We start from the raw sequence: 21731 nt of genomic DNA, 5'->3' as shown, positions 1-21731 counted from the left end.
TAGTCGAGAGGGGAGCTCCTTTCAACCACGCCGAGGATGAAGGCTGGACGAGCCTGCATTTTGCTGTGGATTATGGTTGGCCAGGTCTGATAAAGTACCTGTTGGGACACGGTGCTGATTCTACCATCGAAAATGCCCGAAAGGATACTCCTTTAAGGCTTGCTGCGAGTTGGGTTGATTATTGGATCGAGCTCAGAGCTTTTGGAATGTGGAGTTGATCCGTCCCTTGGACCTGGCTGTTGCACAGCTCTTGAATGGGTACAAGGAAAGGAACTGTTTGACTGGTCTTTCAGAACCACCTCGCTGTTTACGACCACAAGGACTGATATCCAAATACGTCGCGAGCAGCACTACGCAGTCTCATGTCAGGCCCACGAAGCATGTTCTTATCATTGAAAAAGAGTGCCAAGAGTTCAATTACCCAAGGTTAAGCTTCTAGATAAGCGTGGGAACGTGGCCGACAATCAACCAAGGTAGGTCAGACTCTTTGGTGCCTTTGGCTTCGTCATTGCTCACCGCTCCGTGTCATATCTGAGATTTAAGTGTTGCAAGTTCTCGGAGACTACATATACGTGATACAATCCAATCCTCCAATTGGCTAGCGAATTATTAAAACATAGACGTTTTTTCTCTGCCAAATTTAGCATGAAAATACGGCAGTCAGGTTCCAGATCTCGCCGCCATCGGCTCCAAGGCAGCGTTGCCCTAGCCCTAGTCCCAATTCAGTGGAGATGCGGATATCGAAGTGGCCCGCATGACATCGTGTGGCCGCGTGGAGTATGCATGTACTCCGGATGGAGTATGTATGCCATCATATCTCGTGCTAACATGACGATCAAACCTGAGAAGATGGAACATGGAAAATGTTGTACGTACTCACCGTTTCTTCACTTCGTTTCCATGATGTTGGAGAAAGGAGATGCAAACCCGTAGTAAATCCCGACTGTGCTCTTCGTTTTGAGGTTGTTTGAGGAAGTCAACCACATAGAAATTAAACTCCTCCTATTGGAGATAAGCGTGGGAACGTGGCCGGCCAGGGTAGAAAGATCATCCAGTTTAATGGATGTTGAAATTTCCTGGCCGAACTTCAACAGTCTTCCACTTTGTTTAGCCCAGAGTCTGCCGAGTTCCACTTGGAATTATTTTGATTTTTGGATTTCTCCGACTTCTCCTCACTTCCCCTCTTCTCCAGACCACGGCCTGTGCAATCATTACTATAAATAAAAAAGAGGGATATGTGTCTGACGAATCCTTTCCATTCCACCACGTATCGGAATGGAGGATCACCGCATGGTCGCACTGAATGGAAACAAACATTACGACGAACTCGAAAACTATCAAGTTCACACAATAAAGAATAGAGACGAGAGAGAGAGAGGTGTGTGTGTGTTTGTTTCCACCGTTCCATCCGAATTCGGGCTGCCAAAGAAACCCTGCCAATCTATTACTTGTTTAGCACGGCCCGATGGAGTTCTTTGTTATGCACCACCTGGAGTCGGGAGGGATCAACCCCCAGCAAAATTTGGACCGCGAGCCTCGACGGCTTCTAGATTCTGGATCGCTCGCCGATTAGCGGTCAGATAGCGTTCACCCACCCACCAGTCCGCGACCGAGATATCGTGACCATCGGGGGACACTCAGGCCGTCCGGCAGACCCCGATGTTATTGGGTATGGAGGGGGTTTTGGGCCGCGATGGGCCTGCCGATCGGGAGGAGATGCTGCTAGCCCTGTCTGCGCGCCCGTATCAACATCGTGAATCTGCCTATCATATCCCCGATGGTTGGAGGATCAAAGGAAAGCAACGAGGATCGGACCCTGGCCACGCTGGCACTGGCCATCCCCGTCAGAATGGTGCATCGTTACCACTGGTTGCACTGCGACAAGAATCGGGAGGAGATGCCTTAAGGGAGTCCAACGAGAGTTGAAGGTCTCAGAGGCTTGATAGATAGCGTCAATACGACATGCTGAGTGGATAGGGGGAGGACGAGTGTTATCTCCAAGTATAGAAAGGTCTCAAAAGGGCACAAAGGCACGGTAGCAGGGCCGGTGAGACTCAAGAGCCACCGCCACGAGCCCAAGTACCAAGTAAAAGGACCTCCTCTTTCACCACCGCAATGCACCAGCACACCACCACCATATCCTACCCAACCAACCATTGCAAGCACTTCAAAGAGACTCCAAGAGAACCTCCCAAAGTAACTTCGTCCAGACCGGCCAGACTCTGAAAGCCTCTCCACTTATCTCCACCCATTCCGACCTCCTCCACCAATGATACTACTCAATATCCTCTGTGGTCGTCAGCAGTGGATCCGGAATCCATTACGATCGACTGCGTCGACCCTGGACTTGAGTCCTTGACCCTGGACCGTTGCTGGCACCAGCTTCCAGAGGCAAATTGCGCTTCGATCTGCAATCTTGCTCTCATGACGTTTCCGCAAAGGGGGCCCCCTTTCCTTGTCTGAGACCTTTTAAGCTCGCTCACCAAATTTTGACTATAATAAAGTCGTGCCCGCATCCGGCGTAGACATCCCCCACACGATCTCGCTTTTTTTTACTTCCCTTCCTCCACCCCTTTCCCTGAGCATCACCCTCCCCGGGCCCCTATCTCTCCTATGATCGCATTCTGTCGACATGATTCTATAACCTGGCCGACCCCATTCTCAATCACATCGCTATAACCTTCGAAAAGAAGCAAAAAAAGGAGAGTATATTATATTCTACACACACGACCTACCCCTCCAATATGTCGAGCTACGAAGCTACTTCCCCTTTTCGGGTCTCGACCCACGATCTCATCCAGTTGGAGCGCAATGAAGTCTTCCGTGCCATGCGGGAACAATTACGGCGCCAAGATTGTGGTATGGAAGGGCCCAGCTTCTGCGCTACCCACCGTCACTCATGCAGCTCCGCCGAGCAAGAGTCCTTCCGCCTCCATCGCGATATCATCCACACACTGCTGGTCCCCCTCTTCCTGATCAACCACCAAGCCGAGCGAATCGCCGCCCGCGCGCTGCCAAGCAAGAAGGGCGCCGAGCCCGAGCGAGCGTTCAGGGGTGAGGCGCGCAGTGCCTTTGCCTGGCTATCGTGTATCTTGACTGAGGAGCACGATTGGTACCTGACCGCGCGGTGCCCGGGCTGTATCGTCCTGCATGTCCTGCACTCCGAACCCACTATCCGCTTCGTTACCGTGGCGGCCCTCCTCGCCGGGCCCCGCTCAGGCTTCGACTGCTGGCTGGCCGCCCTGGAGACCGCTGTCCGCGAGGATCCCTTCTGGGGCGATGCATTCTGGCCTGAGATTGAGGACCGCGCTGCCCGTCTGACCGATGGTGTTCAGCAGCTGGTTCGTCAGTGCCACGAGCTCCGCACTGCCTTGGACAGCCCGACACTCGCTACTCCCACACTCGCCAAGACTTCAACCACCGTCTGCGAACGTTCGGCATCTACCTGCACCATCCCCCTGAAGCCTTCCAGCTTCGCCCGGAAACAAGTCCGTCTCAGTCGGGAAGAGCAGCGCTACCGATCATCGCTTGTCTGGAATTCGTGGAACTGCTCTCGGGAAATGGATCAACCGCTCGGCGGCAGCACCCCGACTCAGTCTCGCCGTCGTTCTATGACCTCATGAATGGTCCACGTGGAATCATGGTCATGGTTCTACCTGACCATATTTATTTAACATCACCTCTTTATCGGTGCAACTCATCTTTGACACCGAACCCTCGCCGCGAAAGCAGGCTCTGCCGCATATCGGCGACTCCTGGAAAAGTCCATCTGTTGTTTCTTTCCACAGGCTGGAGCCTGCGTGGACTTCTCTTGGAAGTGTAACCCCAGTATCTCGATGCCGCAGACACATGGCGTCATCCCCGCACCCGGCCTCCCCCCCTTACCGATTTGCGACCGCGAGAATTCCCGCGACGCAAGGATCAACGGGCACCGACAGCTGTACCCGCAACCCATCCGTGATAGTGATGGACATGCGATGATGATCCGAAGTTGGTAGGGCAGTCTCTCTCACCACCGGAATATCTCGGGCAGACTGGACTGTCTGGGTTGCAAGGCGCCGGGCCAGACTCGTCGTACCGCGAATGGAGGTCGTCTTGTGCGATCTACCATGCGCCAACCATCGACCATTTACCATTTACCATCGACCATGCCAGATATCATCTTCTGTATGCTGCCAAGCGTTTGCATTGTGCTCGATGTGATGGTGACCATTACTATGCACCAGTTTAATATAATTCTAATCATAATGATACTCATAACAATTATGCTCTCCTCTCTCCCACCTGCAACCCACCTTGTTCAATGCCGTACAACCATCGTAGAAATCGAAAATCCAATTCCCCTCCCCCACTACACCGAATGTATCCTCTGCCACCAATTTCCACAACATCCCGCGTCTGAATTGGGTACTATGTATTGGTAAAATCACGTACGGAGATATTCATGGCCAGACCACCTTGTCAAACAAATAAACTACCTCCACGGGTCTATAGTGATAGTTAAAGAAAATAAGCAAAGACCCATGTCTCTCACTCATCCACCCTCCACCATCCACGCTCATGTCTCAAGCTCTCTCCCACGCAAGACCTGACACGTTTTCCGTGCCGCCGGGAAATGTGGCAAGGCCACACTCTATCCGAGACCCCTCGGTGGAGCCGGGGAGATAACCCTGGACGGCGAACCAGATCACGGCCAACGGTGGAAATTAATACGGGCCAACGGTGTTGAACCTTGTAGGGCAACCCGGGGGTTTTACTGTAGGCTGCTAAGTTGTTTGGATGGCAAAATGACAAGATGATCAAAACATGGATAGTTTAATCTAATTTAATACTTGAAGAATGCAAAGTGGACTCGACTAAAGTCTACATGAGCAGGGATTAGGGAGGGGGGCCTGTCATGTCTGCTCGGTCGGAGTGATCCGATCATAGTGTATGTACCCAGGGAGAGGTCAGGTCAGGGTCTTTTTGGGAGAGGAAGGGGGATATTTGCAAGTTGGAAGGTACTGTGCTTAGTTATAGTGGTAGGTGGGAGGATATATTGAGGGAATAAAGTACCGAGTACTTATTCATCTATTTGCAATTTACTCAGTTCTTTGTATATGTTAGGAAAGAGTCTGGAGCATGAGTAGCCATCAATTCATTCATTAATTCGCCGGTATAGGTAATTGAGCGATTAACTGAATAAATGAAAACCAGTCAACTATATTAACTCTTGACAGTACCTACCTAGGTAGTGACTCGAAGATATGATCACCCGGGGGATGCCGGCAATAACTACTTATGCCAACCAGGATACGAGGTCCGCTTCGGTGGAAGAAGATACACACTGCAGGCGACTCGAATAGGGTACACAAGGTCTAGGTACATACCAGCAGAGTTCGTACACCTCGAAGATGCCAGACTGCTACCAGACTTCAGGCCACTCTATTACCTGGGTACTGGGCCCTCTCGAAGCCAAAAGAAAAAAAGGGAAGTCAAAAGAAAACAAGTAATGCAGGAAACCCAAAGGGAGGCCTAACCCCTCAGTGGCGAGGTCGCCCGATCTGGCCGGAAACGTCGAAGAACCAGAGAGGTGGTGGTAGCGGGTTGGGTAGACCGGGGAGGACGGCATAGAAGTTAATCAGTACATATTACATACAGTACATGCTTTGGTAGGAAGGTAGGAAGAGGAGTTAGGGATAGAAAGGCGTTTAATCATTGTACCTTATCATTCGTGGTTTGAGAAAATGAAGTACATAATGTTTTGTAGTACTATCGTCTTACTACCTCATTTCTTCGGATAATCGGAAACCAGAGGAGAGGAGGCCCTTGGTTCAGGTGATGACGGACACCGATGCTAATATAAACACAACAGTTTCATCCCACTTCACACTTTGGGAGAGGAGATTCGAGGAGGGGGTCGTTCACCTCATATCAATGATCGGACCCAAGTTCATCAACTCGATGCAACGAAGAGAGATTATCTGTTGTACAGAGTATACATGGATGCTGTACATAAAGAGGAAGATGATCGCCCCCGAGTGGGACTTGGCCCAGGCTGGACCAGAAAGCCACCGCCCAACGGGACCCAATGGGGCACCTGACCGGCCAATGACGGACCCAGTCACGGGGCCCACCCGGCCATGGACCAAGTGTCTAGAATCTGGTCTCTTTTTTTCTGCCGTAGCCTCCGTCTGCTCTTACATACCATGCAGACTGGGCATACTACTAGTTATGTACAAGCAGGGACTGTTCTCTGGACCTGACATGGTTGAGATTTGTAGAAATGATCGGGGTGAAAGAAACACAAGAAAGAAAACACCCGGATCAAGTAATGATCCATACGTGTACTCGATTTGTTCAATAAATGCCCATCGGGACCACGACGAAACCTGGATCCGATGACTCGATGACTGAAGGTCTAGAACCTGCCCCATCTGCCCGAGTCTGGACTCCCCTCCTGTACCGAATACCTCTCTTCACGCGGTGCCGATCATACATTGTCCAAGTACCCGCTACGTCCGCCCCCATTTTCCTTCCTCGTCCCCCTACTCTCATTCTTCAACTCGTCGCTTTCCTCCTCGTCTTCCTTGTCTTCTAGTCTTTCTGCTTCATTCACATCTCTCGCCCGTCCCGCCATCCTTCCTCGCTCTTCTCCTCTATCCTCCCTCTCTCCGCCCTCCACGCCTCCTCCCTCGTCCTCTCTCCTCTCCAGTTAGCTGGGCCTCTTCCCATGCCGTCCGCTGTCACTCTCCGCCCTCCCGACCGGACCGACTGGACAAACTGGATGAATTCACAGTGCAATGGATGGTGTGGGCCTGCAACTACCCTCCTAGACGATCGAAACATGCATACCTCCCGCGCCGCCTTGAAAATTGATACCGACCGTCGCTTCTCCCATCACACAGCGCTGGACTCATTATCAAACGAGGGTCCCAGTCCAGCTAAGCTTCGCCGACGAGCATCTCAAGGCTCCCTACGCACCAAGCCTTCCCCCGTCTCCCGCTTTCTATCCAAGAGCAGCGTGTCCGTCCACTTCCCATCCTGGGACCAGCGCGGCTCCTCGCCATCGCGAAACCGGTCGGCCGATTCCCGACTGCGCTTGTCTAACACCGTGTCTCGCGGGCCGAGACCGTTGACGGCTCAATCTCATTCCCCATCGACCTCTTCTTCACCGTGGAACTCGCCTCCATCTTCTTTCCAGTCGGATTACTCGGTTACATTGCCGCCTACTCCGCCGGAGGACGATAGCCATATTGCCTGGAACCCTCAGTCGGAAATGCTGCTATTTGACGATCATCCGCATCAGGAGCCGGGTTCCTCGGCCATGATGGATGAGGGCCCTGGGATGGACACTTCGTCGACGGGTCGTTCCGATACTCTGAGCAGTTCGTCTAATGGGTCTTCAAGCTCGGGTGGCAGCCCAGGTCCTCACGACGAGATGGATTTGCAACAGGATGTGGGATCGTGGCTGGACCATGGTATCAATGTGACTGGTAAGATAGTTTCCCACAATGGCTTTTTGATGGTCTCTTTGGATGTTTCAATGTATTGGTTACTAACAAAACTGATAGTATCATCATTGGGAGTTTCAAACCCACGAGGCGAAGCTGTCAAGATTGTCTCACAAACACTTCCATACCCACGACCTTCTGACCAGTCGATTTCCGTCCCGAGAAACGACAGTATTTTCTACTCGGTTGTCCGAGCTGTGCACGGCCACTTGCAACAGGGCCACTCCCCATACATCAATGTCACCCACGCCGTCCCCGAACAATTTAGTCTCTCCAACCTTCCCCACTCTCCCCCTAGCACTCCTCGATCTCCCACCGCTGCCGATGAATACTTCAACGCGGCCGTCTTCTCCAGTGCAGCCGTTGTAGGAGCCTATCATGACTACCGCGGGCCGATTCAGAGGCAGATCGTACACGCCCCGATGCCTATTGTTCCGCCCCACAGTGTCCATATCTCTGTTCTCGAGCGGTACCTTCCCCCGCCGTCCGCACAGGAGTACCGCGATGTCTTTTGCGCTACTCGTCCATCCTTCCTTGTTGATCGTCTCTCCGAGTTGTCGCCGGATGGCGGCTCCCTTCTCTTCGTTTACCCCACGAAGAAGGGTGCTTCGACTTTCAAGTCCCAATATTTGGGTCCCCTGCTCGACCCGCTGCTGCGACAGCTGGTTGTAGTGAATGGTCTGTCCGCCGATGTGGGTCGTTATCTGGGCAAGTTGTCCACCGTCTCGATGATGGACGACTTTGCCACGATGAAAGCCAACATTGTTGCCCTCTGCGAGGATCTGAGCTCTTCATCCTCGCAGTTCCAGGTAGCGGATGCCGGCAAGGCTAGCGCCCATCTGGACCGTGATCTTTGGGTGGAATGGTATATCCACCAAGAGAAAGCCCGGATGAAGGAGGTGCTCAGCCTATACTGCCAGAATGGCCGCCGGCCACCAGTGAACAAGGCTCTGACCACAGGTGGCTCGGGCGGTCTTATGCCTGACAAGGAAGTCACCTCTTCTATGCTACTGGGCGAGATCTTCGACGGTATCCGCAAGCGCCGCTATGGCGAGGACAACGAGCCTCGTGACGGTGTGGAGCTGGGTGTGTTCGTGATCCGACGCACCCATTAAACAATCCCCCTCCATCCTCATAATACCTACCACCCACCTCTCTCCTGGTAAACCATTCTTCCCTTCTCCCACCTCCTCTTACACACATACCCAGTTTTTAGAGCACGGCAAAAATGTCTCTTTCTCTTTTTCTTTACCCAGGCAGCCTCGGTGTGAGGCTGCCATGAACATCATACCGGACCCTGGCGAGTGGTCCCTCGGAGTTGGTTGTGCGATTATCTTTGTGTCTTGCTGCCTTACCTTTCCCTGTGGGCTTGTGTTGTACGAGCCCCCCCCCCCCCCCCCCCCCCTGCATTGTCCCCTGGTTGGATTGAAACGAACGAGAATACCCTTGATGTTGGCGCGTTTTTTTTTTTCTGGCAGATGAAGATGTGATGATTGTTTCGGTTGGTGGAATCCTGGTATCCTGGTAATGGATATAGCGATATAAAATACACGATTGAGTTGTAAGAGTGAGATTTTTCCTTCTACGGTATCTGGAATAGTAGGGCTTGTAGAGGTGGCAATTGCTAAAACGACGATACACCTCTTAGTCTAGTTTAGCGCAGTAATAGTATTACTATCTTCCAAGGTAGAGGTCCATAAGGTTGAGACCCTGACAATTCAAAACCAACTTAGTAGTCACCGTAGAAAGGTATCTGTGCTATCAAGAAAGATAATTCGGAAGACATCTAGAAAGACCTTTCAACAAAGAGTTTTTGAAGCATGCCAAGTTGGTCCATTTCTCTGGTTTCTAGACTTGAGCTTTTGAACAACCTTAAGGATATCCTAATTATAAGATAGTAATACAGTTACAGCGCTAATCCCCAAATGTGCTTGGATCGTGTGATTAGCAATCTTGTATCGTCGCTTTAGCAATCCCGTACATGTGTATGAATGGATCTCTTGGAAAAGTATGTCCGATCAGGCCTCTTACTAACGCTCCTTGACTCGCCTTCACTTTTTGGTGTTCAATGCTAGTCATACCATAAGGTTACTGCACCAGAGTAGGCATCTCTAGGCTATGATCTCTTCCAATCGGGAAAGACCTAGAAGTTTGTATGATGCCTGCACATGCGAGGTTAATCGGACGCTTCTTCCACACAAACCTAGAACAATAACAACGATTCGACCACAACAACACGTACGCGTTGCCTCGGGGGAGTAGCTGCCATGAAGATCTTCAAACACCTTTCTGTTTGTCCATCCAAATACTTAGGCATCCCCCTCTCTTGCTTTGCCTCTCTACCCAAACCGTCTACATCGACTCCACACTTGTATGCTTCGCACCGGTCAAACTTTGATCCGATAACCCAGCGCTAACCGGGAGAGCAGCGCATGCTTCAGCGCCGTCTACTTTTCTGACGATACCACCACTTCTCTGCTTCACGTCTTTTCCTCCACGTCTTTTCGCTCCTCCCACGCATCTTCTTCCTTCCAGCCAACTTTGGAAGTATCGTTGACTCTTCCCCTCGAGTTCCTCCCACGCCCACATCTGATTTTCCACACCCATCTCAATGGCCTACTCCCCCAGGGCCCCAATCCCCCGGCGCCGGGCCTGCCTACCATGGCGGTCCGACCTCTCGCACACGTTCAGCCAGTCCTCCCGGTGCATCTGGGACTCTCTCCAAGAGGGATAAACGTCGTACTGCACTGCAGGAACGACTCCACGACTTGACGGCTACTTTCTCTCAGAACCGCGACGCCCAGTTCCGACAGCAACTGCACTCCCTACAGTGCGATATGACCCTGATCAATAATGCGGACCCGTACCAGGCTGGCCCTTTGCCTGACTCATCTGAGGATATCGCGCACTTGATTGAGGATACTGTTGGTGGGGGGAAATTTGCCAAGGAGATGGCAAGTCTCTCAGGAACTTGGTACTCCAAGTTTGTTCATGAGATCAATAATGTTAAGGAGCAGAAGGACTCGGATTTGGCTCAGATTATGGTATGTTTTTTGATCATTCCTTTGCTTCATACGATTTTTGGGCGCTGCGGTGCATTGCATTTTCTACCCTTTTGTTGTCTTTACTGACCGTGGAATTGTCTTCCGCAGAACCGACACCAGAACAGCCTCGATCGACACCGCCGCGAGTACGATTTCCGTGTCCACTTTGCCAAAGAAGAGTTCAATCAACTCTCTGGCACTCTGCGCGAGCGCCTCATGCAAAGCATTTCCAGCAAGCGGTCCCGTCTTATGCGTGAGAAGGAGCAACTTGACATCGCCGACACAAACGCCCTTCTACTCCACCCCAATCAGTTCAGCATCACCAACCCCGCCAGCCCTGGTGGAATCCACGGCAACCGCAAGACCCGTCACACCCGTCACCGGGTTGACCTGGACGAGCTGGGCAACGGCATTGTCTCAGAGCTGAACAAGCGCAAGCGCAAGGCTCCAGAGGAGGACGCTGGATCCCCTGTACGGGAAGCGGGCGGCACGACCCCCGCCGAGCGCTCCAAGGCCTACGTCGAGAAGCAGGCCGCGCCCACCTACACCATTCAATCCCTCTTCACCGACAAGGAGCTCAGCGCACACTCCAACCACGCGCACGTCGCGACCGTCCACTTCTTCTCGACGTCCAAGCGCGCTGACCAGAACTCTGGTGCCGTGACAAACGGCAACAACACCGAAACTGAGGAGACACCCGATGGCACCGGCCACGAGGATAACGGGACTCCCAGTGCCACCGATATGATGCGCACTGCGAGTCAAAATTTCCACATTACACGGTCGACCCGGGGCACGGCCGCTCACAGCGCTCTCAGCGCTCTGGCCGATCTCGCTGATAAGAATGCGACGCGCCCCGCCCTGCCCTACCATGTTCTCTCCAACTATCACGCCCGTCCGAACGGCAACGCGCCTCCGTTGACCTCTCTCTTGAACGAGGAGGTTGACGATGACCTGTCGAGAGTCGACCGGCTACATACCAGCAAGCCGGTGGGATGGATTGATTCCTCCCTCATCGACCTGGTCGTGGCGCCATTGCCGTCCGAGCCAGTCGACGGGCACCCGCCCAACCCAGACCGCTTCACCTCGCTGCACCCCGACTTCCCGTCGGTGGCCGGGGTGCAACTCCAGCCGGCACGGCCCAATCTTGGTGCCGAGATGTTTCCTGCTCTCGCCATGGAGCGCGAGCGAAGCAGTAAGCGGACGCGCCACCACTGAACAAGGTGGTCGTGGTTTTCTAGGGTCGACAGTGGTGTGATGGTTGGATGAGTGTATGTTAGGGTAGGGGTCGGGTGTGTCTGAGGTGGTTCTACTGCTCAGTTCGGTGTTCCTTTTACCTCTCTTTTCTCTGAGTTCTGAGTTCTCGTCGGGAGTAGGTTACGTTTGGATTGGGGATTGGCGTTTGGGGTCGGGGGTTAGATTTTCATCTGGTTCTTTGAGAGTCATGTCTATTTTTTGGGTGAGGTGGCATCCTCCGCAGGTACTAACCCTGCTTGAATATTCATTTTTACTTTCCTGTCTCATGCATTTTGCTAGACTGTAGACTACTCTGGTGGTCTCTATAGATCGAATCCAGTGAAGGCAGTCGACACCTGAATAATCAGGTATACAACGGCATGACGACATGGGCTTGATAAGCTGGGTAACGATAACGCTATCATTTATTCACGTCAACGAAACTAGTGTACAGTATGCTGTGTGAACTACGGGTTGGAAACGCGGTTTACATCGGAGATAGGACCAGCTCAAAGTTCTCAAGATGAGGTGATTTCGGAGAGATATGGAGTCATCGGCTGAGTTGCGCAATCGAGGGTGGCCATTGAGTGGTTGTTTCTTCGCAATTCTCGCCGAGATGACAAATGCGACACGATGACGGGGTTTGAAGGTTGATCACTAATTGTCTCGTATGTCTCCGGGTTATGAATGGAGTATTGGTTTCTTGGAGTATTTAAGAGGATTGAATCCTGTTCAAGTAGGAATTATTATCAAGTGCGCTTATTTGCATTGTTCTGCATTTATACTCGTCTCTACATACTCGTCTCTACATACTCGTCTCTACATACTCGTCTCTACATACTCGTCTCTACATACTCTGCTATATAGAATACTCCCTCGCATACCAACTCCCATCTACAGCCACCAGAATAACAGACAACATGTCGACTACAACTACAACTACCACTACTACCGCCACGGCTGTGAATACCACAGCATCAGACTACATCCCCCGCGGCCCAACATCTGCCGAACTCACCTTCTACGCCCCTCCCGCCGACGACTCCGCGCCATTCAACTACGTCGAAACCCCACCCCCAGGCCAACCCAAATATAACTACGGCTCCCAGACTGAAAGAATCTCTCTAACCGACATCCGCGGCAACGAAGACTCCTTCAATCTAGACAAAGACTCCTTCCAAACCCTCCGAAACATCCCCTCGGCAACCACATACTCAACCTTCGACTCAGAAACCTCCATCCGCGAAACATACTACCCAGAAGTGGAATCCCTCTTACTCAAACACGTCCCAAATGCCCACAAAATCATCCTCTTTGACCATACGATCCGCCGCGCAAACCCCAATTCCCCCCGTCAACCGGTAAACCGCGTGCACGTCGATCAAACTCCCGCCGCAGCACTCGCAAGAGTAAACCTGCACATCACAGACCCAGCCGAAGCAAAAGCCCTCTCTGAAGGTCGATACAGAATTATAAACGTCTGGCGTCCACTCACCGCAGAACCAGTCCAATCCCAGCCGTTGGCATTTGCGTCTGCGTCCTCGGTAGACGAAAATGATTTAGTGCCTATTCAGCATCGATATCCGGATCGGACTGGTGAGACGATGGGTGTTAAGTTTAATCCGGGCCAGAAATGGTTTTATTGGTCTGGTATGACCGGGGATGAGAGGTTGTTGCTTAAGTGTTCGGATTCGCAGGGGTATAGGGATGGGGATGTTGCGCAATGGGTGCCTCATACGGCGTTTACGGATGGGAGGACGCCCGTAGGGGCGAGGCCAAGGGAGAGTATTGAGGTTAGGGCCTTGGTTTTTGGGTGATTTTTTGATTGATAAATTGGGGGTGTTGATGGCATGGGTTTGGATTTGAGATTTCAGATATTGCTCGCTTAAGTTGGTGGGATTATGATGAATATGGATTGTTTTGAATTTAATAGTCTGTTATGATGGCTTTTTCGTTCAGTTTTATCAAGGAATATTATAGCTTTATGCTCGTTGAGGCATGTATACTTCTTCTACTTCGATGTAGAGTCTAATAGACTATATTTGACCATGGAAAACTGACCATTGTCACTGCCGTAAACAACGCTGGGACGGTGAATTATATCGCCTCCCGGTTTGATACCCGCAATCAGGGCTCAATATCATGATGATGAAAGACTTGGAATTCAATTCCGGCCCTGGTAGTCAGCAGTCTAAGATCCTACCTGAATTCTACTCTCAATATCCTCTTACCCGTTTGTACAGATGCATCCATACTCTTCCTCCTTACACTTGAAACAACATCCACCTTCCAGCCTTCCAACCTTCCCACCATGACCAGTTCATCCAGCGACATCGCAACCTCCTCCGGCCCATCCCAACACCCCTTCTTCCGCGGCAACATCGGTCCTCCCCTGCGCACCTTCACAGACGCCGCCGCCGCCCCAGCAGCACACGTCCGCATCCTCCCCGCCATAAAACACGACCACCGCGAACTAGAAGCACACATCCACAAAATCCTCCAATCCGAAGACCCCGACGAACAAACCCGCTACCAAAACAAATTCATCTGGGAACTCGCCCGGCACACCATCGCCGAAGAACTAATCGTCTACCCCGCGCTAGCCAAACATGTGAAAAACGGCAAATCCATCGCAGACAAGAACCTCGCCGAACACCAGGGTGTGAAGGAGCAGTTGAAGAAGTTTCAGGAATTGTCCGCGGGCGATCCGAGGTTTAAGCCTGCTTTGCAGAGGTTGTTGGAGGATCTGGAGAGACATGTTGAGGAGGAAGAAGGAGAGGATTTGATTTTGTTGGAGGAGGGGCTTTCGAGGGCGGATAGTGAGGCTTTGACGAGGTCTTTGGAGAGGATGAAAATGTTTGTGCCGTCGAGGTCGCATCCTGGTGCGCCGAATAAACCGCCGTTTGAGACTGCGGTGGGGTTTTTGACGGCGCCGATTGATACGGTTGCCGATTTGTTTAGGAAGTGGCCGCCTCCTGGGGAGGAGAAGAAGGAGGAGGAGAGGAAGAGAAGTTTGCCTATTATTCAGTAGATTGTTTAATCATTGGGTGTGTGTTTATATAGAATGAATATTTATAGATGTGTTTATTTGAATATTGGTGATGGTGATCCTTGATCATTTCTCATATTCTCAGTCAAGAATTCACATATTATCTGAGTAGTAAGTACAAAGAGTACCAGCTTTTGCTCTCCTCAACCTTGACATGTCACAGCAGTCGACTCGGCCGTGACCAAGGTAGACGCAAATTGTCCATACCGCTGTAACCGACGCAATTTAATAAACCGATTAGTTGTATCACTCCTCATCATCGCATTAGACTCCTCCTTGGTAGTCATCGCACTTTCCAACGACCGGCGTCTCTTCCATGCTTTGCGAAACTGATTGCGCTCTTCCTCTTGCTGTCTGGTGCGCATTAGCATAAACCCTACATGGGCTGCTTTCTCCTCACTCAATGCTTGAATCTTAGTTGAAGTGACAAGCGCATTAGAATCATACTCAAAGTATCACGGGGGTTCGAGATATGGTTGGTGTGAATAGGGGTGTCTTGGCAAAAACCATTATCTACTTCCACACATAAGAAAACCAAAGAAATCAAAACACGTACATAGGTAAGCCAGAGTTCCTGCTCCGAGCTCCAAGCCTTCTGACATCTAGCCAGTTGTTTCTCCGCCATGAGAAGTTGCTGCTCCTGTTCATTTGTCCAGCGACATCGACTGCGAACGATACTCGCCCAACTAACCACGCGAGCCAGCCGCCCCCCGCGCGTGGAAGATGATGCACTGCTGCCATGCGAGGGCTGGCGGCGAATATCATCATCGAATTGGGACTCAGAATCAGAGTCCGTTTCAGATGACTCGCTGAGGGAATCCTCCGGACTCGTGGTGTGGTCTGGGCTCGGCTTCACCGCTATATGCAAGGTGTGCGAGACGTCACATTGCAGGGACGCGGACTTGGGGGAGAAGGTTGTGCCTGGGAATTCGTTCCCATTTTCGGCTTCATAAGTGCCGAAGTGGATGTGCTCGTGTGAGTCACGATCGGAAGTGTATATCTCGATATCGATCTCTTTTTCTTTCCCTTTGTCGGTGGACGGACGGCGCTTCCAGGGGAGAGCGAAGGGGAAGGCACGTTGGACGATAGTCAGGACCGACATGGGCACGCTGGGGGGACATTGGATGTCGTAGAAAAAGAAAAGAAAAAAAGAAAGTATATCTTGAATGAGAGTCGATGGGTGAAGGATTTCGTTTCTTGCGGAGATGTTCCCCATCGGCCCCCTTTATACTCTTCTCGCGGTTTCTCCAGAGTTTTCACTCTCGTTCCAGCCAGAATTCAGAACCCGACACCTCAGGAAACCGAAACGATCATGCAGCGGCGATTTACACAAAAAGTGGGGTTCGATCAGATACATCTTTTTTGCTTGGCTGGCCACGCGAGAGACACGAGAATCTCGGCGTCTTTGGTTGGTCCAGCCCCCGATTGTTGGCTGCAGCTTTGGTCGAGACTGCAACAGGTGCCCAGTTTGAGCGTTGCGCGCGTGTACCTCGAAGATGGACGTAGTTGTACATGCGTTCCATTGAAAACAGCTTAAGTACATACTTCGAGAGAGGTGAGATAATTCGATACTCTCGGGATGTAGATGGCGTATAGATGGGGCTTTACATGGCTGGAGATAATCAACAGTTATCAGATCGTTCACTATGGTGAGAACTATCTAGGTTATCGCCACCCTATTGTTGGTCCCGTTGACCATCGGGAAAATAAGGAAGCAAGATGAACGATCCGAGCGTTCATGGCTAGGTCTTTCTGGCAAAGTTGCAGCACTTGAAACTCAATACAAGGTGTTTGCAGCGGCCCAAGGATCCACTTCAGGGATATGATCATTGTTCAATTGTATAGTGCAGGTCGAAAGGGGGGGATAGCCCCTGGTACATACAACAGGCTCGAAGACCAGTCAAATCCATACACAAGATAGGTATTTCCATGGCATAACCAACCCAAAAAATAAACCGTGAGGGAATCATAGAAGAACAAAAAAAAGTAGGGGAAAAAAAACACACCCTGTGCAAGAAACAAAATACCAACAACTCCATCCCAAATGCCCAACGACCCAAGACTCCCTCACGTAGAGAGATAAAAAGGGAACACCAGATCAAAACCACGTATACATCCATCTGTACACATTTCAACGCCATGTATCAACAGACGCCCCCCGGGCCGACTTGGCTTTCTGATTCTCTCGGATCTGCTCGCCAATAATGATGCTAATCAATCTCCGATGGAGGTCAGCTTCGGTCCATTCGACTTCCCCACTTCCACCATACTCGACGTCGGCGCGCGAGAGATCAAACACAAAGCGGTCTATGATGGCAAACTGTACTTCGGTGATGGGGACCCCATGATGGCCGTCTGAAGTCCAAATCCAATCACCGATGATCTCTGCACGCCCTGGCGCCTCGTGGTAGGGGAAGCGTTCCGGGGAGCGCTTTGCCATTCGGTAGACGCGCCGAAGGGCCTTGTAGTGTTCATCCGAAAAGTAGCCGAATGTTGGTAGGGGTCTAGGCCGTACTGATTTGGCATGATTGGTGTTGATCATCTCGACAGCATCGGCCTCGACCAGGTCTTCTTCTACAGAAGAGGTCTCTTCGGCAATGTCGGCTTCTGCGTCAACGTCTGAAACATCATCTTGCCCGCCATCAAAGTCACCTTGCGCAGAAGGATGCCTGTCTTGTTCTTCAATGGAAGGCACATAACCACGTGCCTTCACCTGTGGGGGACTAGCCGATTCTTCCAAGTATCGTGAAGGTGATTCACTAGAACGGTCTGAAAGCTGGGCAGGTTCGTAGTTTCCATGAACATCTTGTGCCAATTCGATGTTGGCAATCTCCACCTGATTCTCCTTGTCATCATCTTCATATTCGTCCTCAGCAGCTGAAGCTGAACTAGAACTGTCATCCTCATCTCCGTTGGGCGCTTTCAGCCACCTAGGTGTGAGACTGGTAATTCGCTGGAGCCAGGTTGATGCCGGGGCATCCTGGTCTGACTGGCGTGGAGGCTTCGGAGTGGCGGTGGCTGCATCCGCATAACCGGGGTCGGTCTCGTGAGCAGCATCAGAAAATGGTTCATCGGCCTCTTCGTCGGTCGACTCTTGGTGAGAGTTGTTAGGTTTGAAGGCGGGAGAGTAGCTGAGTTCTGCCTCTGATCCGATTTCGGGGCTAGACTGGGATATCGGCTGTAGGCGAACTCGCTGGCCAGTCTTCCGTGTGGAGGATGCAGATTTCATCGCTGAAGGAAGTGGAATCCCCGGTCGGCGATTCGGCATTTCTCGGGGTGTACTAGTCCCGTTATAGTAGCGAGCACGGTTGGGAGTCTCCTCTTCAGCAAGTATGGCAGAAAGATCGACATCCTGATCTCGGAGCTTTCGAATATGCGTCGGTACCTGATGTAGCCCATCGGGATGCTCCAGAGTCACGTAGGCCGGGGAAGAGCTCAGCTGATCTTGATTTGCAGAGAGGCTGGCAACTTTTCTCCAGGGGCTAGAGGGGTCCTGAACGACGTCCCTCTGGGCCCGACTCTCGGACTGCTGAGAGAGGTGGCTTTGATCTCGAGCCTCCAGTTGCCAAATGTCATCATCACCGTCATCGTCATCCAAGGCCTCTTGCTCCATGTCCATATTTTGATCATGTACAGGAAGCGGTTCAAGTACATGCTCAGGCTCGGAATTAGAGGTGTCTTGACGCCAGATGTCTTCAGAACCATCGTCGTCATCCTCGTAAATAGGTTCCTGCTCCACATGTATTGCTTGAGTTGTGACAGGCTGGGATACGGGGACAACATCCGGCTCAAAGTTCTCCAGCTCTTCATCGAAAGATTCATCATCGGGGACCTCCTCGTCAAATGGCTCCTCATCGAGCGGCTGTTCATCGACAGCAGATTCAACACCAGTCTGCAAACGACCATCAAAGGCATACCTAGGATCCTCTTGGGGGATATCCTCATCACTCTCAATGTATATGAGCCTTTTTGAGTTTTTCGGATCCCTGGCATGGCGGCTAACGATCTCACGCTCCCGCTGCCACTCTAACTCTCGCTGTGTTCGTATGGAGTCGTGTGTGTTGACCTGCGGAGAATTCGTCTGTCGAGATTGGACTGATACTGGCATAGGCTCATCCTCCTCTTCCTCTCCCTTCTCCTCCTGCTCGACTTCGCTTTGGTCATCATCGCCTTGCGTCTCTCCCATGGGATAATCATAATCATCCACTGGGACAGGTTCATCCTCTATCTCCTCAGCTTGAGCTCTAACTTGCTCTTCCGCTGCTAGTGCTTGACGTATGGCGAGCTCTTGCCCAATACCAAGAGCAGCCCGCAATTCTCGCTGCGTAGCAGGACTAAAGCTGCTGAAGACACCCTCGAGACGCTTCTTTCGACTCGCATTGCCACTTCCCGGGACTTCATTTTCATGGGGCTTGAAGGTCCCTTGGAGGGCCATACCGACACGGACTACCCTGGCTAGACTGATTGGGGTCCGCCTGGGTGTGTTATCTAGTGGCTTCTCCGTTAAACGAGTCATATGAAGCTCGGGATAAGAAACCTGAGCAGGAGCCTGCGCCTTCGCAGTGTGCCGCTCCAAACTGGTGCGCGCGAGTGCGCGTGGCCTGGGAGAGCGGGCTTCGGTCACTGGGCTTGGCCTAGTCGAACTTTGCGTATCACTTCGGAAGTTGTCGATTGTCCCTGGCAATTTGCGTTTCAAACGGTCCCTAATACGACCTATCTCTCGCTCTTTCCCAGGGCTATCTGTATTCATTTTGGCGCTGGATCCAAGGCCATATTGTTTTGCTGATGGCAACGAATCCAGAGAGACCATGGTAAATCCTTCGCTTTCCATGATAGAGTCAAACTCTTCATGTTCGTCCGTAGGATCTGGCAAAGGCTCGGTCTGGTTCTCATGATCTGTGCTCGTCCGTTGTAGGTCTTCGCTCACCTCCACGGTCTGCTCCTCGGGATGATTCTCTTCATCGGCCAGCGAGGAAGTCGGGGTTGGAGTTGGGTAGTCATGTGGAGACACGGTGTTGCCAGCGAGGCGTGAAGACCTTGCGGATGAGCCCATTCTTTCTCGAGTAGGCGATGGCATTTTGGAAGGGGTCGAGTGTATGTTTTCGTCATTATCAAGGAAATGGTGTTCCGTAGCGTCGATGATCGGGGTATCGTAGGTGGCTCTGCCATATTCACGGGCTGTTTTATTGTCCTGGGTCTGCGTATGTGCTGACGGTGGAGCACGAAGATCTGCGATAGGCAAATCATCCGCTCCGAGGGAATCGCTTTCATACCCTCCATCTGTAGCAAGGTTCATTGGGCTCCATTGGCGGTCGGGGTTCGCGCTGCCATCAGCAGTTATATCCATCGGACTAAAATGTTGTTGGGCAGGCTCCACTGTTGGAGTGGGCTCATCTTGTGGCTCGTCTTCTGGTTCCTCTTCCGGCTCGTCTGCTAGCATCGAAATTATTTGCGGCTGGGGCCTCGGCGTATTCTTGCGCGCTTGGGCCGGTCTCCTTTTTGGCGTGGCCCCTGCCGGTCCTGGGGTATTTCCTGGGCTTCCAGGCCATGGCGAGCCGTTTTGCGATTGAATATCTGATTTCCGAGGGCGGCCGCGTCGTTTCGCGGGAGATTTTGGTTTCAATGGACTTCCTTCATCCTTCAACGGCACCTTTGTTGTCACGGTCGAGGGTCGTAATCGTTTGCGCGACGGGCTCAACTTGCCCTGGTTCTCCTCGTCTTGCGTCGCCTCGAGCGTGACTCGGATGCGCCATGGGCTCACGTTGCCATCTTGTATGAACTTCTCCGGCGAAAGCGACCTTTGGCGACCATCGAGTTTCATTGTCGGCGAACCGGGGAGGAGGACATCGTCGAAGCGAATTGAGTGCCCGCTTCTCGTAGGACTGAGCGTCACGCGCCGCCGTTTCGCTGGAGTTCGTTGGCGTTTCACGGTCGCAGGTGACAACCAGCTCTGGCGACCCGTGAAGGGCTTTATTGGGGACGAAATGAGATAGTCGGCGTCGCCAGGAGGGCCCAAGATGTCGGGGGAGGAGCTCTGGCTGCGCGACGTGAATGACATGGCGTACTCGTTGCGATGGAGTTTTGGGCACGCGTGCCGCTAGGGAGGGGGAAAGAACGCCCCTTGTGGAATGTACTGAAGTCGAAGGTAACAATGAGTAGGCGATATGTACAGGAGTAGACCAAACACCGCGGGGCAATGGCATAAACAAGTCTCCCGAAGCGGCATGAGTCGGTGCCCACCTGTAGGCCCTTTGGTGGATGACACAGATTATGTAATCGTGTCCTAATTAGGAAACTATGTAAATATCCAGGAACTTTTTGACATCGTGAGCAAGAGCAATAGAGCAACTGTGGGGAGTCTTGTCTTGATGGAATTTTGAGATGCATCATATAGCCAACTATTGATCCGATACTGATCGCTTTTCCCACCTTTGCCTCTATAGCGTTCATGAGGCTTACAACAATCACTGTATTTTCTTATCAATATAATTTTGTATTCACGTCTGATTGCGCATCGAACACGCCCACTCAGTAAATATCTTGTGTGGATTTTCGAAGTCTCACAGCGCAAGCAATTTTACACGCCCATACATGGATTGTAAAGTTATTGGTATGTACATGTAATACCTCGTCCTCATCAATCTGCATGTCACGAACCCGATCCAGCTCTGTCCCACAAACACGAGCAACAGCGTGCACACATTCGCAGAGCATCTGAACATCTCCTTTCGAGAATCCAACTTTTCTACAACCCTTAACATGCCAATAGGTCATGCGCGGAAGATTCTGGCCCATCACAGCGGGTAAAACAACAATCTCCGTATCCACGTCATCCAAAATCTGCCGATCAGACTAACACAGTCCATAAGCAATATCGCAAACAGCAGATCCAAAATCACGATGTCGCTT

At 51.7% G+C, this 21731-nt stretch overlaps 8 protein-coding genes across 8 annotated transcripts; 6 read left to right on the top strand and 2 right to left on the bottom strand.

The window, feature by feature from the left end:
- Positions 1 to 1659: 1659 nt before the first annotated feature.
- Positions 1660 to 1926, top strand: N7473_007204 (uncharacterized protein; the record flags this gene model as incomplete). The annotated part of the gene is made up of 1 exon (XM_057153144.1): positions 1660 to 1926. One exon carries the CDS (start codon positions 1660 to 1662, stop codon positions 1924 to 1926), a length of 267 nt encoding a protein of 88 aa, XP_057007482.1.
- An 818-nt stretch (positions 1927 to 2744) lies between these two features.
- Positions 2745 to 3623, top strand: N7473_007203 (uncharacterized protein; the record flags this gene model as incomplete). Its single annotated transcript, XM_057153143.1, has 1 exon — positions 2745 to 3623. One exon carries the CDS (start codon positions 2745 to 2747, stop codon positions 3621 to 3623), a length of 879 nt encoding a protein of 292 aa, XP_057007481.1.
- Positions 3624 to 6712: 3089 nt separating this feature from the next.
- On the top strand, positions 6713 to 8608 carry N7473_007202 (uncharacterized protein; the record flags this gene model as incomplete). The annotated part of the gene is made up of 2 exons (XM_057153142.1): positions 6713 to 7475; positions 7554 to 8608. The coding sequence occupies 2 exons, from the start codon at positions 6713 to 6715 to the stop codon at positions 8606 to 8608; spliced, it is 1818 nt and encodes a 605-aa protein (XP_057007480.1).
- A 1546-nt stretch (positions 8609 to 10154) lies between these two features.
- N7473_007201 (Sds3 domain-containing protein) lies at positions 10155 to 11755 on the top strand (the record flags this gene model as incomplete). Its single annotated transcript, XM_057153141.1, has 3 exons — positions 10155 to 10196; positions 10247 to 10537; positions 10646 to 11755. 3 exons carry the CDS (start codon positions 10155 to 10157, stop codon positions 11753 to 11755), a joined length of 1443 nt encoding a protein of 480 aa, XP_057007479.1.
- Positions 11756 to 12693: 938 nt separating this feature from the next.
- N7473_007200 (putative methyltransferase) lies at positions 12694 to 13590 on the top strand (the record flags this gene model as incomplete). Its single annotated transcript, XM_057153140.1, has 1 exon — positions 12694 to 13590. One exon carries the CDS (start codon positions 12694 to 12696, stop codon positions 13588 to 13590), a length of 897 nt encoding a protein of 298 aa, XP_057007478.1.
- Positions 13591 to 14084: 494 nt separating this feature from the next.
- Positions 14085 to 14804, top strand: N7473_007199 (HHE domain protein; the record flags this gene model as incomplete). The annotated part of the gene is made up of 1 exon (XM_057153139.1): positions 14085 to 14804. The coding sequence occupies one exon, from the start codon at positions 14085 to 14087 to the stop codon at positions 14802 to 14804; it is 720 nt and encodes a 239-aa protein (XP_057007477.1).
- A 161-nt stretch (positions 14805 to 14965) lies between these two features.
- On the bottom strand, positions 14966 to 15924 carry N7473_007198 (uncharacterized protein; the record flags this gene model as incomplete). The annotated part of the gene is made up of 2 exons (XM_057153138.1): positions 14966 to 15235; positions 15379 to 15924. 2 exons carry the CDS (start codon positions 15922 to 15924, stop codon positions 14966 to 14968), a joined length of 816 nt encoding a protein of 271 aa, XP_057007476.1.
- Positions 15925 to 16953: 1029 nt separating this feature from the next.
- N7473_007197 (putative AT DNA binding protein) lies at positions 16954 to 20880 on the bottom strand (the record flags this gene model as incomplete). Its single annotated transcript, XM_057153137.1, has 1 exon — positions 16954 to 20880. One exon carries the CDS (start codon positions 20878 to 20880, stop codon positions 16954 to 16956), a length of 3927 nt encoding a protein of 1308 aa, XP_057007475.1.
- Between the last annotated feature and the right edge of the window lie 851 nt (positions 20881 to 21731).

This window comes from Penicillium subrubescens (genome assembly GCF_028828155.1).
Source record: "Penicillium subrubescens strain IBT 31985 chromosome Unknown utg000005l_segment0_segment0, whole genome shotgun sequence".
Classification (NCBI taxonomy): domain Eukaryota; kingdom Fungi; phylum Ascomycota; class Eurotiomycetes; order Eurotiales; family Aspergillaceae; genus Penicillium; species Penicillium subrubescens.
Note: the sequence above shows the minus strand (reverse complement) of the source record. Positions and strands in the feature narration are given on the sequence as shown.